Source organism: Suncus etruscus, chromosome 1, assembly GCF_024139225.1.
Source record: "Suncus etruscus isolate mSunEtr1 chromosome 1, mSunEtr1.pri.cur, whole genome shotgun sequence".
In the NCBI taxonomy this organism is placed as follows: Eukaryota; Metazoa; Chordata; class Mammalia; order Eulipotyphla; family Soricidae; genus Suncus; species Suncus etruscus.
Window position 1 is genome coordinate 194,478,496 of NC_064848.1, and position 18,436 is coordinate 194,496,931.

Below are 18,436 nucleotides of genomic sequence, written 5' to 3' on the forward strand. Positions count from 1 at the left end.
ACTCATTAGAACTTCCACAGCATTCACAACTACTCTTTTGATTAGTCTGCTTACCCTACTCAACTTCTTGGTCCATTAATACCACAGCATTCACAACTACTCTTTTGATTAGTCTGCTTACCCTACTCAACTATTTATTTCTTGTCTGTAGAGACTTGTCCTTATTTTTAAGTATGTAGCACATAGGTGATGACATGTCCATGACTGACATGTGGTAGCAAAGTAGATGTTCAGCACATGTTTACCAAGAAAGAAAGCTTAAGGCAGGGGTCTCAAATTCAATTTACCTCGGGGCCACAGGAGGCAAAGTTGGGGTGATCCTTGAGTGCAAAGTCAGTAGTAAGCTTTGAACATTGGGGCGGGGGATGTGACCCAAACAACTAAAACAAAACAAAACAAAAAAAGATTCCTCTCGGGCAGGGCCACAAAATGTTTGCGGCCCATGGAGTTTGAACTGACTCAGAAACTTCTTTTTTAATTTTTGGGCCATACCCAGTGATGCTCAGGTATTACTCCTGGCTCTGTATTCAGGAATCATTCCTGGCAGCACTCAGGGGACCATATGGGATGCCAGGGATTGAACCTCTATCAACTGCAGGCAAAGTAAACACTTTATCCATTGTACAATGTACCACTCCAGCCCCTCAGGTACTTTGTTCATACTTAGAATCCTGTTGGGTACAAGCTGGAACTTTATTGGATTTTGAATGAAAAGTAGGGATTAAAATTCTGTTAGTTCTCTTAATTACTAATTATGAAAAAAATGACTTTCACAATATCTTCCTGGGCTCTTCTGCTAATATTAGAGTCTGTATTGCCATACATAAAAGGTATAAAAATATGTCTATTCAATGTGAAAGAATGGTTCTCACAGATTCAATTAAGAACTGTTTATTGACTAATTAGCTCTAAAAGGAACGTTTAACATATCAGTGAATGTTCCAAGTAAATGTTAATATGTTCTGGAAATTAATAATAGGAGCCTGGGCTAGGAAATAGTTCAGAGGGCTGTAACATACACTTAGCACATGAAAGCTTGCAAAGTCTAAAATCGCTGGCACCACATGGTCCCCTGCATATCACTAGGTATGACCCCAAAAATTGAAACCAAACAAAATCCTACTTGATTTTGGGCCAGAAACAAAGTACAGCAGGGTACTCGTCTTGCATACAGCAAACATGGGTTCTAGTTCTGACATCCCATGTGGTCCCCCTTAACAGAAGTATTTCTGAGTAACTTCTGAAGGTTGCTGGATATGGCCCCAAAACAAAACAAAAAATATCCTACTTGATTTAGTCATTGTTTCTCTATTTTTTTCTGATAAATCTCTAAAGTTATAGCCTATCCCACATTAAAATGAGTGCCTTTGTAAATTATAGCTCTAATTTGAAAACTAATGAACTTCCATTTTTTTAATTTGTATAAAAGTCAAAACAGATTTGCTTGGAAAGTTGTAAGACTAGAAAGAGTAATATCTGGTAATAAGAAATTCTTTGTTTAGTTAAAAATAATTATAAAATAGGTACCAAAGCAGTGGCACAAGTGGTAAGGCATCTGCCTTGCCTGTGCTAGCCTAGGATGGACTGCAGTTCGATTCCCGGCATCCCATATGGTCCCCCAAGCCAGGAGTGATTTCTGAGCGCATAGCCAGGAGTAATCACTGAGCATCAGTGATTTTGGGTGTGGCCCAAAAATCAAAAACAAATTATAAAATAGCTGTAAAATTCTATTTGGAATAGTTTTTGAGAAATTATTTGTATTTCATTTAAGTGCAATTTGGATCAGAAAGAAGTTGTAGAACTGGAACAATAGTATAGTAGGTAGGGTGTTTGTCTTACATGCTGTCAAGCCTGGTTAGATCCTGGCACCTCATCTGTTGCTCAGATATCCCTCATATATCCCCAAAACTCTGTAAGAATGATCCTTCCTGGCAAAGCCAGAAGAATAGCCTGAATACTGCTGGTATGGACCAAGCACCACCCCCCAAAAAAGAAGTTATATATGACATACATAAAAATAGCCAAAAGAAAATTTTTATTTGTTTTTTTGTTTTCTTTTGTTTGGGGGCCACACCCAGTGACACTCAGGTTACTCCTGGCTATGTACTCAGAAATCGATCCTGGCTTGGGAGATCATATAAGATGCCAGGGATGGAACCGAGGTCCATTGTGGGTCAGCTGCGTGCAAGGCAAATACCCTACTGCTGCACTGTCACTCTGGCCCCAGCCAAAAGACATTTTAGTTAACTTGGAAATCTCGAGGCTGACCCATCTTAATTGTTAAATATGAAAAAACTTTTCTTCTTCTGATTATTTTTTCAAATTACTTTATAATATTTATAATTTTATTTATATATGTATTTAATATATATTTATGGTTGGCCTCATGCACGGCAATAATATATATTTAAACAAATATTTATAATATAATATTTTGAAAATAAACTCCTGATCTATTAGTGCCCATATTTAAATCCCATCCCATCAACAAAAATAGAAAAGTTATTAACAGTATTGATTTAACGGTTTTATTTGGGGAGGATATTTATTTTAATATGTTATTAATTTTTAATTAAAAATTTAGAAAATCATTTAATTCCCTAAGACTGCTACTATAACATACATAATAGTATGCTCTTTAAGCTTTGGCGGCTCTTCAAGCACTTTTCTCCATTGAACACATTGTCTCATTTACTTGTCTCTGTTTCCATGTTTGCTTATGTTTTTTACTCTGGAGAAGCCCTTGTTCTCTCTTGAACACATAGTTCCTCTCCTCTTTCTAAGCAAATTTTATTCAATAAACGCTTCATTAAAATTTTTTTTTGATGAGCAGGCAGAACAAATGATAAGGGAAAAGAACGAGAACTGGAAATACACTATTGGGAGCCACTATTCTATATCTCTGACACATATGTGAATGTGAACTCTAGAACTGTTTATTATAAACAGTACAGTAGAGAAAAAGAGGTGTAAACAGGCTGTTAGAAGAGACAGAATTGGAAAAATGGTATCAGAGCTAAAGAATAGAAGTAAAAGAGGAAAAGAAGCTGTCAGAAGGAATAATTCTTTAAAATGGCAGGGTGTTGGGCTTTAATCTAACCATATAATAACCATAACTTACCCGTTTTAGATTTCTTTAGGAATCAGTTCATTGTCATCTATTTTTGATGCATTATATTTTAAAATTACATCTCAAGTTCTTCTGCCTTCAAAAGTGAAGTATTTCAGGATCTCAATTCAAAAATTATCTCATGTAAATTAATATTATTAGCATTCACAGACCCCAAAAAGCATCTACATTACAACAAAGTAGGAATCACTATTACATCATGGCAGAATGTGTGAAATCCTAATTTTAACCAGAATATTAGAACAGCAGAATTCCTGGATTTTAAATAATCTAAACATGCAAAGCTGAGAGAAAGAGGGGTGGGGAGAGAAGATGTGCAATAGAGTCAGGCAGAGGGAGGGTAAGAGAGGAGGGAAACTGGTGAAAGGATGGGTGACATTGTATTACTGAAACTCAGTCATGAACAACTTTGTAAACTATTTTATAATGATTCAATTAAAAATAGTATTTTTAAAGAGTTTCTAGGTATCTTAAAGGTTTTAAATTATTCTTTTATTTGACTGGGATGATTTTACTTATACCACAGAAACCCTCTGTCGCATCATAGCTTTTTTTCTCCTCATTTTGTTTTTCTTAAATCTGTGGTGTTGATGTACTTATCAGTAATTTTATATTTATGATTAAAATAAAATAAATATAAATAATAATTGATACAATCTTTTTGTAGCTGATTTGTATGCTGATCTTATATATATTGCTGTACCCTGTAATTATAATCTATTAGATATAAAGTTTCATGATATATACATTACTTTTCTATCCATTTTATTTTCTTTTTGATCTTTGGGCCATACTTAGTGCTTGGGGGATGATTAGCCTCATGCAAAGCAAGCATCTTAACTTCTGTACCCTCTCTGGCCTCTCTATTTCTTTTTCATGTTAAATTTTAATAATAGTCTCTTTGGGTAAGATTATAGAGCAGAGGTCATGTTTATCAAACAACATATAGGGCAAAATTAATTTAAGCATAAATCAACTTTGTTTCTGACTTTATTTACCTGGAGATCTTATTACTTTATAGGAGATTTTAATTCTTAAATTTCTGATAGTCAATTTTTATTATATTATTTTCCTTAAAGCCCAGGTATTTTGGGAAATTTGGTCTTTATCCTGTAGTCATATATCATTTAACACCTACAGAGATTAAGTGTCTTTGGCTAAACCCATTTTTCAGTATTTATGTTTTCCATCAACAACTAAAAAACATAATCACAAGTTCCTACTGAAAGCCCCTTTTCCTTTAATAAGATATATTCTAGTTAGGATGTGTTCTTTGATTCAAATAGTCAGATTTCAAGTCACCTCGCTGACTCATAAGCTGAGCATTAGATAACTTCATTTATTTTTTATGTTTTCCCACTGTTTTCAGAAATGTGCAGGTCTATCTTACTACAAACTTTTCTGGCTATTGTGTTCTCTGTCATCCATTTTTTAAAAATATTTTTTAATTTAGTCACTGAAATTACAGTTATTTATGATTGGGTATCAGACATACAATGTTCCAACATCCCACTCCCTTCACCAGTGTCCACTTCCCTTTACCAATTCTCTGTCAGTTTTCTTCCTTCTTTAGTTAATGATTACTAAGTAATTTTTGGTTGCCATAGATCTGTATTTATAAACATGACATATTAAATAAGCTAAAAATGCTCATTAAGTGATCAGACAGACTAAGCAGAGCTTATTTCTTGCATAACTGACCTGACTAATATAATAATAACCATCACTTACCAAGTATAATCTAACAACCAAATATTATCACTATTCTTTATAATGATCTTATTAAAAGATCATTATAGGGGCCAGAGTGATAGCACAGGAGCATGGTGTTTCATGACCAAGACCAGTCCCAAGCATCCCATATGGTCCTTTAAACCTGCTAGAAGTAGTTTCTGAGTAATTCCTGAGTGCCACCGGGTATGGGTCGAATTTAAAAAAAAAAACAACATAAAGTTTGGGGTTTAATGTTGGTGTTTTGGCCATGCCTGCCATAATCAGGGCATATTCCCAGATCACTCTAGCTGAGCTCAAGGGACCATAGGAGGTGTCTGGAATTGAATCCATGTCAGCTGGATGCATGACAAGCACCTTATCCACTATAGTATCTCTCTGGCCCTAATTATACAATTTTCACAGGATGAGATTAGTGAAAGGATATATATGAGACTCCACAGAGAATGCTAACAAGCTTTCAAAAAGGAGAGTACAGCAAACTATGGAGAATGCAATAAGCACAGAGGACACACAATACTTTTAGGTGTGACTTCCCAGATCTTTTCTTAATCATCTGGAATGTGATATCAGAATACAAGCAAAATACAAGACACCACTGTTTGTGCAGAGAACTTCAGTTTCAGGAGAGCTCCCCAAAAGCCACAGTGAAGATAAAGATTTTTATGCCGGGCCTGGAGAGATAGCACAGCGGTGTTTGCCTTGCAAGCAGTTGATCCAGGACCAAAGGTGGTTGGTTCGAATTCCGGTGTCCCATATGGTCCCCCGTGCCTGCCAGGAGCTATTTCTGAGCAGACAGCCAGGAGTAACCCCTGAGCAACGCTGGGTGTGGCCCAAAAAAAAAAAAAAAAAAGATTTTTATGCCAAACCAGTCAGACTGTCTAACCAGGCTTCTTCCAGGTAATATAAAACTGATTAATACTAGTTAATAAACAACTAATTCTGAATCTTTCCAGGGAGGTTTCAAACTTTAAACAGAAAATATAAATCATTAGTTATTCCAGTTGACTTCCTTGGCCAGGCTTCCAGATAACCCCAGATATAGGCATAGGACTTGCCTGATCTGGCTGTAACATAACTGTATTCCCTAAGAGTATAATAATTTTTTTTGATCCCAGTTTTTTTCCCAGCCAGTAATATCTCCCAAACACTGAAAAAGGTGATTATTCTTTCCCAATAAACAAGTAAAAATCTGTGCTAAGCTATAATATACAGAAAAGAGAAAAACAGAGTTAAATAACACATTTTGGTGTGTAGATGAATTCTATGGGATATAAGGGTTTCCACTCTCTGACTTTCAGTTTATTGACTATAGCAACTGTTTGAACTCTAGGCTCTTTTTTTTTTTGGGGGGGGGGGGGTTTGGGCCACACCCGGCAGTGCTCAGGGATTACTCCTGGCTGTCTGCTCAGAAATAGCTCCTGGCAGGCACGGGGGACCATATGGGACACCGGGATTCGAACCAACCACCTTTGGTCCTGGATCGGCTGCTTGCAAGGCAAACGCCGTTGCGCTATCTCTTCGGGCCCAGAACTCTAGGCTCTTAATAAGAATTACAAAGCCCATTCAATCACCACCTCTTGATCCCAAATGAAATTATATTTCAATCAAATCCAACTGAAATAAAAATGCAATTCCATAAATTAATTTATGAAAATCAATATGGATCCCATATGTTTAAAAAGAACATACAAAGAGACTTATGCACACAGAATATAAATTTATATTAAATTATATATAAATATTTTGTCACCAAAAAGTGGGCTAGGAAATTCATAAAGCTCTATAGTAAAAGGTATACAGCATTATGTTTCATGGCAAAAAGATTTGGGATGTTTGGACTCTTAGGACTGAAAAACTAAATACCAGAAATGAATTTTTAATTGAAATGAGTCATTTTGACCACATACCAAATAATATAACTTAGTATGACTTGAACATCTAAATTAGTTTTCAGATACATATCCCATAGCTACCAAAATGTTTCATCATGAGGACTGCCTTAGCATAGATCCCTGAGAAAATAGAGGTTGCCACAATAACTTCTGTAGTTCTGCTACAAACAAGTATTGCTGTGCTAACATTTTATAAGGAACTACAAATTTTAAGAAATTGCAGGGCTGACAAGATTACTGCGTGGCCCTTCTGGGAGTCTACAGAGAATATGTATTTCTAAATTATGTATGGAAGGGGAAATTGAAAGGAGTTGTTTTGGATGATTCTGTCATAGTGGTCAGTTAATCCTAATACAGTTCTTCTGTATTTCAGGTCTCAACAGCCACAAGAGAATCAGGGACAGAAAAAGACTATATGTCAAAATACAGGAATTAGTGACTTATCACTATAACCAGTTAATGTACTAAGAACACTCATGATAGCCAACCTTTTAATCTTAAAGAGCTCCAACCCATAGACTTAGTATATTGCTAGGGCCTTTTTAGGAGGACAGTAGACAGGTAAGTACATGTAAGGTTGCAACCTTTTTTTAATTTGAAAAGGTTAGTAAAATGTAATTAAGATCTTACTGCTTCTACTAATTCTAGATTTATTAATAGAGCTTAAAATGGGAGAAAGCCACAACAGGAGATTTCAGTACTCATCTCTCAGGAGTTGACAGAGCAAAAAATCAGTTAGCAAATAAGACAAGTATTTCTGTCAGTCAACTTGACCTACTTGTCTAGCCAATAAAGCACATACATTCTTTCCAAATACAACAGAAAATTTACTAAGAGAGGAGACATTCTGGTCCAAAAAATAAATTTCAGTTAAATGTAAGGTGAACTCAACCCAACTGTTCTCTAACCACAATATGATTCAGCTAGAAGTTAATGGTAGAAAAGAATCAGAAAAGTTACAGATACCTAGAAATTGGTTGTTCCAAATAGTTCTTTTGTTTTGTTTTGTTTTGTTTTTAGTTTTTGGGTCACACCCAGCAGTGCTCAGGGGTTACTCCTGGCTCTACGCTCAGAAATCGCTCCTGACAGGCTCGGGGGACCATATGGATGCCGGGATTTGAACCACCATCCTTCTGCATGAAAGGCAAACGCCCTACCTCCATGCTATCTCTCCGGCCCCCAAAGAGTTCTTTTGTTAAAAAAAAAAAAAAAAAAGAAAAACATAGAAATTATAAAGTGTTTTTTCACTTAAACATAATAAAACAAGGCCTCCATTTAATCGAATGCAGCTAAAGAAATGCTTAGAAGGAAATTTATAGCATCATATGCATAATTTAGAAAAGGGGTGAAATGGTGGGACTAGACATGACAGTACTCAGGACTTACTTTTGACTCTGTGGTCTGGAATCACTCCTGGCAGGGTTTGGGAACACAGGGATCGAACCCAGGTCCACTCCATGGCAGGACAAGTGTCCTATCTGCAGTTTTCATTCTAGTGCCTAAAAAAAGAGAAAGTTAATAACTAAATTTACATTTAAAGAAACCAGGGAAAGAGGAAATTAACAAAATGAGTAAAAAATCTTAAAGAACGGGAGCTGAAGCTACAGTTCAGCAGTAGGGTGTTTGCCTTGCATGTGGCCAACCCGAGACAGAACCGGGTTCAATCCCCCACATCCCATATGGTCCCCCCATGCCTACCAGGAGCGATTTCTGAACACAGAGCCAGGAATAACCCTTGAGCACATTGAGTCTGGCCCCCAAAAAAGCAAACAAACAAAAATCTCAAAGAACAAAAATTAATGAGGGGCCCAACAGGGGTTTCAAACTCAATTTACCTGAGTGCCGCAGGAGGCAAAGTTGGGGTGATCCTTGAGTGCAAAGTCAGTAGTAAGCCTTGAACATTGGGAGGTGTGACCCAAACAACTAAAACAACAACAACAACAAAAGATTTCTCTAGGGCAGGGCCACAAAATGTTGTACGGAGGGCCGTTTGCGGCTCATGGGCCGCGAGTTTGAGACCCCTGGATAGCAGATAAAGTGCCTTGCACATGGCTAACCCTGATTTGATCCCCTGTGCTCCCAATAGTCCTCTGAGTCCCACCAAGAACAATTGCTCCAAGAGCTGAGCTGAGCTCAGAGTTAGGAGTAAGCTCTGAAGCAACTCCAGCTACCTACACCAATTTTTGTGTGAAATAGAAAAATGGAGAAAATATAATTAATTGAAAAAGAAAATGAAATTAAAATCTAGTTCAGCAAGAAAAACAGTAGCTTTGATAAATCTCTTGCCACTTTAATAAACAGAGAAAAGATATAAATGGTCAATCCCAGGAGAAAAAGATCATCACTGTAAACCCTCAGGCATGCAAGTAAAGGGAATGTCATAAACAACTTTCAGCAAATAAATCTGAACATTTTGATGAAATGAAAAAAATCCTTGATATAGCAGACTGCTACATCTCATTCATGAAGTGTTATTTTGAGTAGTTTTCAAAGTACTTTTGTTTTAACTCTTGTTCAAAACTTTCTCATCTAGACCAGTGAGGTAATGCAGGAGGAAGGTATTTGCCTTGCATGCTACTGGCCCAAGTTTGAATTACTAGTACCACATATGGTCCTCCCATTACTGCTGAGCAATGTCAGGAATCCTAAGGACCACTGGGTATGACCCAAAATTCATCCCCCCCGCCAAAAAAAATTTTTTTTTCTCACAGGAAAAACAATCCAGTTGCCTTGATAGGTCAGCTCTACTTAAAGGGAAAAACATATACAATACCATTTTTAAAAAGGCTTTTTCATGGGACCAAAGTGATAGCACAGTCATAGAGCATCTGCCTTGCATGCAGCTGACATGGGTTCGATTCCCAGAATCCCATATTCCCCCCACCCTCAAGCCTGCCAGGAGCTATTTCTGAGTGTAGAGTCAGGAGTAACCCCGGAGCACCACCAGGTGTGACCCAAAAATAAAAAAAGGCTTTTTCAGAAAGTTGAAGTGGAAGAAGCACTTTATAAAGCCACCATTATTTTAATACCAAACCATCCATTGACATTACCAAGAAAAGTAAACTGCAGACTATTGTCTTTAACATACATAGACAGATATCACCAAATTCTAACATTAAATTCAGGAATATATAAAAAGGACAATAGCTTATATCTTGATAGTATTCCAAAATAAATGATGACAATAAATGAGAAATGAAAATTAAAGTAAAATTACCATTTATAATAATAGTACCAAAAATGCTAAATTTTAATAACAAAAAGGTATGTCCTATACAGTGAAAACCTCCTAAGGATTTGATCTGTTGAAAATTTTTCAAACTGATACGGGTTTGATATGTTGAAATTTATGTGGAGTAATAAAATACCTCAAATAGCCAAAACAATTCCTAAGAAATAAAGAATTTCCCTAAATTCAATCTATGCTAAAAAGTTCAGTAATCAAAAATTTAAAGTGAAAAGTGGAAATCATATGTTAAAGAGCAGGATGAAATCACCTTAGCACAACATCATGCATAGTCACCTCCATCTTTAATTTATGCCTCGAGGCAGTGTGAAATACCACATCTGTGTCAAATGTGTTAACTAATTCTATATATAGATATAGATAGATGTAAAGTTCTTGATTTAAAGACCATGTATCACATAGTTGATTATAATATATTTGTTTCCAGGTAAGGAGAAGGGAAATTATTAAGAAAGAGGGAGGAAGGGAAAGAGAGGAGGGAGGGAGGAAGGAAAAAGGAAGGAGGGAGGAAAGAAAGGAAAGAAAGGAAAAGAAGGAGAATAAGAAGTATTGTATCTTGAAATTAAGTCATTAAGTCATTGTCAGAGTATTTTGTGAGCTCATGTTGCTAGCTGGTCATTCTATTACTTTTGTTTCTTCAAATACATATTGGAGTCTAAATTGATGTGTTCTGCAGGGATGATAGTATTGAAAAGAATTAGAGTTGTCACAGTCACACAGTTCAGGAATTCCAAACACTATTGCTGATGTCATAGCTTTAGTGGGATATGTTTTCAGCTGCCAGGCCCTCTGGAAGTACAAGAAGGCAGGAGGGTGTGTGTGTGTGCCTGTACTCATTCCAAAAATGCCCTGATGATGTCAGCCCAAAGATCAGCATACTTGGAGTTTTGGTCAGATGGGTGTCTGCAGAAATCCATAGATGAGTGGTGAAGCAGGATAATTGGCAAAGCAGTGATTGTGGATGCAATAGATAGAAATAGGATATCAATGTGTGCTTCCACTTTTTTATCTGATTTCTTTCACATAACTCCAATAGCTACTAAAAGTTAGCATATTTAATATAAAATAAAACTTAAAATTGCAGTTCTTACTTTCCATAAATGTAACATATTATACAGGAAAGCAAAATACATCTACAAAAACTAAGAATTAAGTAACTGTATATGATGGTAAAAGCCTAGGAGCCCACATAATTAGTTGCCTAGGAGACCATTTACTAGCTCTTTAATGAAGACCAAAGATACCTAATCTCTCAAACATCAATTCCCTCATCTATGTAATGAGTATGGAATTTCAGTCCTGCTCAGTTCAATGTTGGTGATCAAGTGGGATCACCAGCGTTCACAAAATTTCATAATAATAAAATTACACATATTAATGTTTTATTTTGGCTAGTCATTGGAATTTATAATTTATTGAGTCAAAAGCAGCATCTCATATCTGAGACAAAATAAAATAATGGTTACTCTTTTACTTTTTTATTTCAATAAATATGTAGGGTTGGGACTACAAAGAGTATATGAATAAGAAAGCCCTGTGTACCTGTGTAGCTTCTTATTTGGACAGATTCTTTTACCAATGTTAGCTTCCATTATGGGATATTGTTCTACTTCTTTGTTACATCTAAAATACTAGAGATAAATGAAGAGAAATATAGGATAAAAGAATATAAATCATTTTTTATATTAAAGACATTTCAGGAATCCATTAAAATTATATAAATATACTCAATGAAATTACAAAATTTGGAATATTAATAGTTCCTAGTTTTAGCACTGATATATAAATTTGTTTCATTCAAAATAGTAGTTAAAGGAAATATGAAAAGACTATGTATGAGAGATGGTTATATCTTGGTCAGTTACATATGTGTGTGTATATATGTTATATTTCAAATAATTCTAGATTTTTAAAGTAACTTCCTTGGGCCAGAAGGAGTATGGAGTGAGGCCCTCCCAGCATTGATAGGAGTACTTTATAGCACAGAGCCACAGAAAGCCCTGAGCTTAATATGCCCATTTTTAATTTTGGTTATTAAAGTTTGGATCTCTTGATTTCATTGTTGTTGACTGTCTTTGATATTTAGTTCTGTCCTTTCATAACACCACCAATGTACCTGAAACCTCTTGGCCCCTGTCCCCCATCCTTTCATATTTGTTTTCTCCTCCTCTGCTCAATTACTTTTCTTCTCACTATACTCTGGGGCCTAGAGTATTCTTGCCAACCCTTTAGGTTTTTTTTTTTTAATTAATCTTTCTTTTTTTTTTCCAGCTACATTGACAAGCTATTCTGAGAATGTGGATCGCACAAAATATGTTGGGGAAAGCAGTAAAGAATTAGTATCTGGTGGAAACCTAAAACCTTGGCAGTCTCAAAAATCCAGCATGGATTCCTGTTTGTATCGAGTAGATGAAAACATGACAGCTTCTACCTATAGTTTGAACAAGATCCCAGAGAGGAATTTGGAAACAGTTTTATCACAATCAGTGCAATCTATTCCTCTGTATCTTATGCCACGGCCAAATTCAGTAGCAGGTAAGTTTGGTTGTTGTGGTTTTTACTGACAATCTTGCTGGTTCAAATATTGAAGCAATATTTAATTCTATTCTAATAATACTTAAATTTTTTATTTGTCTTTCTGAAAGAATTGAAACACAAGATTTTTGTATGTGTGTGTGTTATTGGCCTTTAGAGTTTATCTTTTTTGCACCAAGCTAAAGATGTGTGCTCCTCCTATGTTTTTTCTCCAAAACATCAAAAGTACAATAAAATAAACATTGTAATGTATGTAGTTAAACTAATAAAAGTGTTTTTTCCAAGGCCTGGAGTGATAGTACATCTGGTAGGGCACTTACCTACCAGCCAACCATAGTTTGACCTTTAGGTTTGATTTTTATGGTCCCCTGTGCATTGTCAGGAGTAATTCCTGAGTAATACAGAGCCAAGAGTAACACCTAAGAATTATCAGTTATTGCCCCAAAATCAGAACTAACTCTCTCTCTCTCTCTCTCTCTCTCTCTCTCTCTCTCTCTCTCTCTCTCTCTCTCTCTCTCTCTCTCTCTCTCTCTCTCTCTCTCTCCCCCCTTCCTCCCTCCCTCCCCCCTAAATGATAGTGGCTAGGGTGCTTTCCTTTGATGTAGCTAACTATCACTATATGATCCATTCCCCCAAGCTCTCTACAGTGATCCCTGAGCAGTTAGGAATAAGCCCTGATCACCAACAGCTTTTGGCATTATCTTTCTGCCCTTTTATATATCTAGTAGAAAGAGTACTGTTCACATTAGGTGGCTGAAAAGGAATAGTTCTGTCAATGTTCTGTCAATGTTCATGTAGCAATAGCACAAGAACACATAAAAACTGAACTGAGCACAGCATCCTGCAAGGGTTCTCACTGAGAAAGTTCATTAGCAAAACCTTTAACCTTTAAGCTGTCTCCAGAACCTACAACTTACCTATATGTTCCCTGATTTGGAGGAAGGGAAAAAGCAAGGCTTGAAAGAGAAAAGCGGCTGGAAAACCAATACTGGACACTAACCTAGAACAGGAGAGTGCTGAACACAAAGTACTGACAAAACACCAGCTTTATACCAGCACTCTGGAGGGGAAAACAGACTCAGCGCATGTTGGCTCTAGCACACATCCCACACCTAATAGCATTGCTATCTCAGCTCTCCCACCCCCTGTAGGTTTGCCGCTGGCCCCACCTAACGGATTTCTGCTGGGTATTGAGCACTTCAATTTTTCACCCAATTCTGCTATGTAGTAGAACTCACTGTAACATAAGAGTTCCACCCCATAGGGTGTGACTCACCTGACCTGGAATGAGAGCAGCCACCTAAGATAAATCAGGCATTTAAGCTGATGTGAGTAAGTGCTTATTGCCTCAGGCAAACTTAGAGCTCCACCTTTAGTTCCCACAAGCACCAGGTATAATGATAAATGAAATAGGTCCCTGGATGAAGACAAAAGTTTTAGGAGTCCTCAACTCAACATCAGGACTTTTGACCCTGCCCAGTTATAACTGAATCAACAGTGTTCACTGAACTGAGAATTCAAGAGAAAATCAGTAAAATTTTAGAAAGATTGATGGAAAAATTGAAAGTTCTCTATGGAGAAACAGTTCTCATTCCAACAAATGAGGGAGTTAAAAAGTACTATAGCAGAACTCAACAGCAGAATGGAAAAAAGCTAAAGTCAACTCAGTGACCTTGAAAACACTGCACATGAAATCATCAGTAGAGAAGTAATAGGAAAGCAGTTTTTTAAAATAAAAATTTTAAATGTGGGGGCCAGATTGGTAGCATAGCAATAGGGTGTTTGCCTTGCACACTGTTGACCCTGGACAGACGCGGGTTCGTTCCCTGGCATTCCATATGGTCCTCTAAACCTGCCAGGAGTGATTTATGAGCACAGAGCCAGGAGTAACTCCTGAGTGCCTCGGGGTGTGACCCCCCCCAAAATGAACAAAAAAAATGTTTAAAGAAAATTTAAAATGCATATTTCACAATAGGAAGATGTATACCTTTATACATCATAGGAATTCCAGAGGCCAGAAAAAGAATGGCTTGAGGGAGAGATAGTAACTGAGAACTTTCCCAATCTGAGAAAGAGAATTTGTGCACTAATCCAGAAATCCTAGAGTGCCAAAATAAACTCAAAAGAAGAATACCAAAGCACATTGTAACTAAAAACAAGTTTGGGGGGATAGAAAAAGAAAAACTTAACACCTCTTTTACAAGAGAAACAACATAGAATTCACATCAAGTTCCTCAAATAAAACTACATAAATAAGAGAATAGAATGAGGAGATTGAGATATGTAGTACAGAGCTTTCCTTTCATCTCTGTACTCAGAGATAACTCCTGGCAATACTTAGGAGACCACATGGGATATTGGGGATCAAACCTGCATCAGCCATGTACAAGGCAACATGCTATGCTGTTTATTCTTTGGCCACTGATTTTTGTTGTTTTTAAGGATAAACAAGATTGGCAAGACCTTAACCTAGATGCAGGTAAAATCCAAATAGAGCAGACACAAAGGAGAGAAGTTATAATAGATTCCTCAGAAATATGAAAGCTCTAAAGAGAACTTGTACACTGAATAAGGCATTTGGTGTACCTGATGTGGTGTACCTGATTTTGATCTCTAGCACCTCGGATGGTCTCCCAGTCCTCCGGGAAGTAATCCCTGAATGCTCAGGTGTGGCCTGAGTACAATAACCCACCTCCCCCAAATAAAAGAATCAGGTAAAGGCAAAATGAGAATCCTGGGAGATTTAAATTAATTCATTTAGAAATTGTAATGAGTATTTAAAAATATATATTTGTAACATATACATGGCTTTGAGCAGTCAGAACATTGACTTTATGAATTAAGGTGTTTTTATGCTTGACAGCAGCAAGCATACTGTCATTTCAGAGTTCCTACTCAGGTTAGCCAGAATGACAGTTGTGCTAAAAATCTATTTGCTTTATAGCAACTATAGAAAAAACTATTCAAACTCAATATAGAGTTCCTCTAGTATTTTTTATACTATCTGCTGGTTTTATTTTCTTGGTCACTTGTCTTACATTATTTTTACTTAAAAGATCATGTCAGTGAAATGTTCTATAGTGAATCTGCTGTTCCAATCTAATGAAATTGTATTTTACCTTGGAAGGGTGTGTACAGGTGTACATGATGCACCTCTCTCCCCCTCTCTCCCCCTCTCCCCCCCCCTCCCCCCCCTCTCTCCCTCTCTCCCGTAGAATATTTTTATTTAGGTAACATGGTTACAAACACAAACATGGGTTTTTTTATTATTATTTTAAGACTTAAAGGGAATATATATATATATGTTCTTTGTATATTTCTTTATATGTATATCCTTAATCGGTATAATTTTTATTGTGTATTTCCTATGTAGTAGTAGTTTTCCCCCATCCCTTTTTAAGATTTTTTTTATTCATAAATTTTCAATATTGATTTTTATTATGAATTTTCCATTGACCCTTATTTTCAAAACTACCATATTTAGGATCTAGAGAGATAGAATAGTACATTTTTCTTACATTATGGCTAACCAAGTTTTTAAGACTTTTTTAATGTTTTTCTTTAAACACCATGATTATAAACATGGCTGTAGTTGATTTTTTTTTTTTTTTGGTTTTTGGTTTTGGGGCCACACCCGGTGGTGCTCAGGGGTTACTCCTGGCTGTCTGCTCAGAAATAGCTCCTGGCAGGCACGGGAGACCATATGGGACACCGGGATTCGAACCAACCACCTTTGGTCCTGGAATGGCTGCTTGCAAGGCAAACGCCGCTGTGCTATCTCTCTAGGCCCTGTAGTTGGATTTTAGTCACAAAAAGAACACCCCCATTCATCAGTGCAACATTCCCACCACCTATGCACCACATCTCCCTCCACCCACAACACATCCTCTGCCTGTATTCTAGTCAAACATTCTATTTCTCTCATTAACATTGTCATGGTTGTTGTTAGTATTCTAACTGCACTTACCCCTCCTTGAGGTGAGCTACATACATAACATGAGCAGGTCCTTCCGGCCCTCATCTATGGGCATATTATAATAATGTCTATAATTTTTCTTAAATCCCATATATGAGTGAGACTATTCTGTGTCTCTCTGACTTATTTCATTCAGCATAATAGATTACATGTACATCTATGTATAGAAAATTTCATGACTTCATCTCTCCTGGTGGCTGCATAATATTCCATTGTGTATATGTACCACAGTTTCTTTAGCCTTTCATCTGTTAAAGGGCATCTTGGTTGTTTCCAGAGTTCAGCTATTGAAAATAGTACTGTGATGAATATAGGTGTGAGGAAGGGGTTTTTATATTGCATGTTTGTGTTCCTAGGGTATATCCCTAGGAGTGGTATAGCTGGATCATATGGGAACTCAATTTCCAGTTTTTTGAGGAATCTCCATATTGTTTTCCATAAAGGCTAGACTACACAGCATTCTCACCAGCAGTGAATGAGAGTTCCTTTCTTCCCCCCCACCCCCATCCCCGCCAGCACTTTTTTGTTTGGTTGGTTGATTGGTTTTGGTTTTTGGATCACACCCAGCAGTACTCATGGGTTACTCCTGGTTCTATGCTCAGAAATAGCTCCTGGCAGGCTTGAGGGACAATATGGTATGGTGGGATTCAAACCACTGTCCTATATGCAAGGCAAATGCCCTACCTCCATGCTATCTCTTTCGCCCCTACCAGCACTTATAGTTCTTATTCTTTTTGATGTGTGCCAGTCTCTGTGGCGTGAGATGGTACCTCATTGTTGTTTTGATTTGCATCTCCCTGATAATTAGTGATAGGTAACATTTTTTCATGTGCCTTTTGGCGATTTGTATTTCTTCTTTGAAAAATTGTCTGGTCATTTCTTCTCCCCATTTTTTGATGGGGTTATTTTTTTTTTCATATTAAGTTCTGTCAGTAACTTGAATATCTTAGATACTAGCCCCTTGTTTGATGGGTATTGGGTGAATAGTTTCTCCCATTCTGTAGGTGGCTTTTGTATCCTAGGTACTATTTCTTTTGGTGTGCAAAAGCTTCTCAGCTTAATAGTCCCATCTGTTTATCTCTGTTTCCACTTGTATGGAGAATGCTGTTTCCACCTTTAAGTTGCCTTTAGTCTCAATGTCATGTAGTGTTTTACCTATGTATTGTTCAATATACCTTATGGTTTTAGGTCTGGTATCCAAGTCTTTAATCCATTTGGATTTGACCTTTGTGCGTGGTGTTAGATGGAGGTCTAAGTTCACTTTTTTGCAAGTGACTGACCAGTTGTTCTAACACCACTTGCTGAAGAGGCTTTCCTTGCTCCGTTTTGCATTTTTTGCCCCTTTATCAAAGATTAATTGATTGTATATCTGGGGCACATTCTCTGAATACTCAGGTCTGTTCTGATCTGAGGGTCTGTTTTTATTCCAGTACCATGCTGTTTTAATGACTATACCTTACAAACAAGTTTGCAGTTGGGTTTCAGTCATAAAAAATACACACCCCTTTACCTGAGCAGTCCTTCCCAATCTGATGAAATCTTTAAAAAAAAAATGTTTATTTTTCCTATATCCCTCTTCTCTGAAAGGACATCATTTTAATAATAAATACTGTGAGTAAATTTAAGTCATTTTCTTTATTACAGAAAGAAAATTTTACATTTGTTTTTTTATTTCATCAACTCACACCAATTTACTTAATTATCTCTTATTTATATCTAGAAAGCTTTCACTAATACAGCATTTATTGATTTACCTTGGCAAAATTACCTCTGAAACATTTACAAGTATGATTTCATGGCAGTAGTATCATGAGGTGAAAATACATAGTTTCCTCTTGATCTTTCATTAATATTTGTATGGGATAATGGTATACAAGGTATAGATATTACAGCCACCTTCTTTAGTTTTAGTTTTTGAATAA

General features: G+C 36.7%; 1 protein-coding gene across 1 annotated transcript in view; it reads left to right on the forward strand.

The window, feature by feature from the left end:
- TANC2 (tetratricopeptide repeat, ankyrin repeat and coiled-coil containing 2) overlaps nt 1-18,436 on the forward strand; it is a 340,845-nt gene that overhangs the window by 178,629 nt on the left and 143,780 nt on the right. Inside the window, 1 exon segment of the mRNA XM_049778821.1 lies at nt 12,275-12,538. Coding sequence (XP_049634778.1) covers nt 12,275-12,538 — 264 coding nt within the window.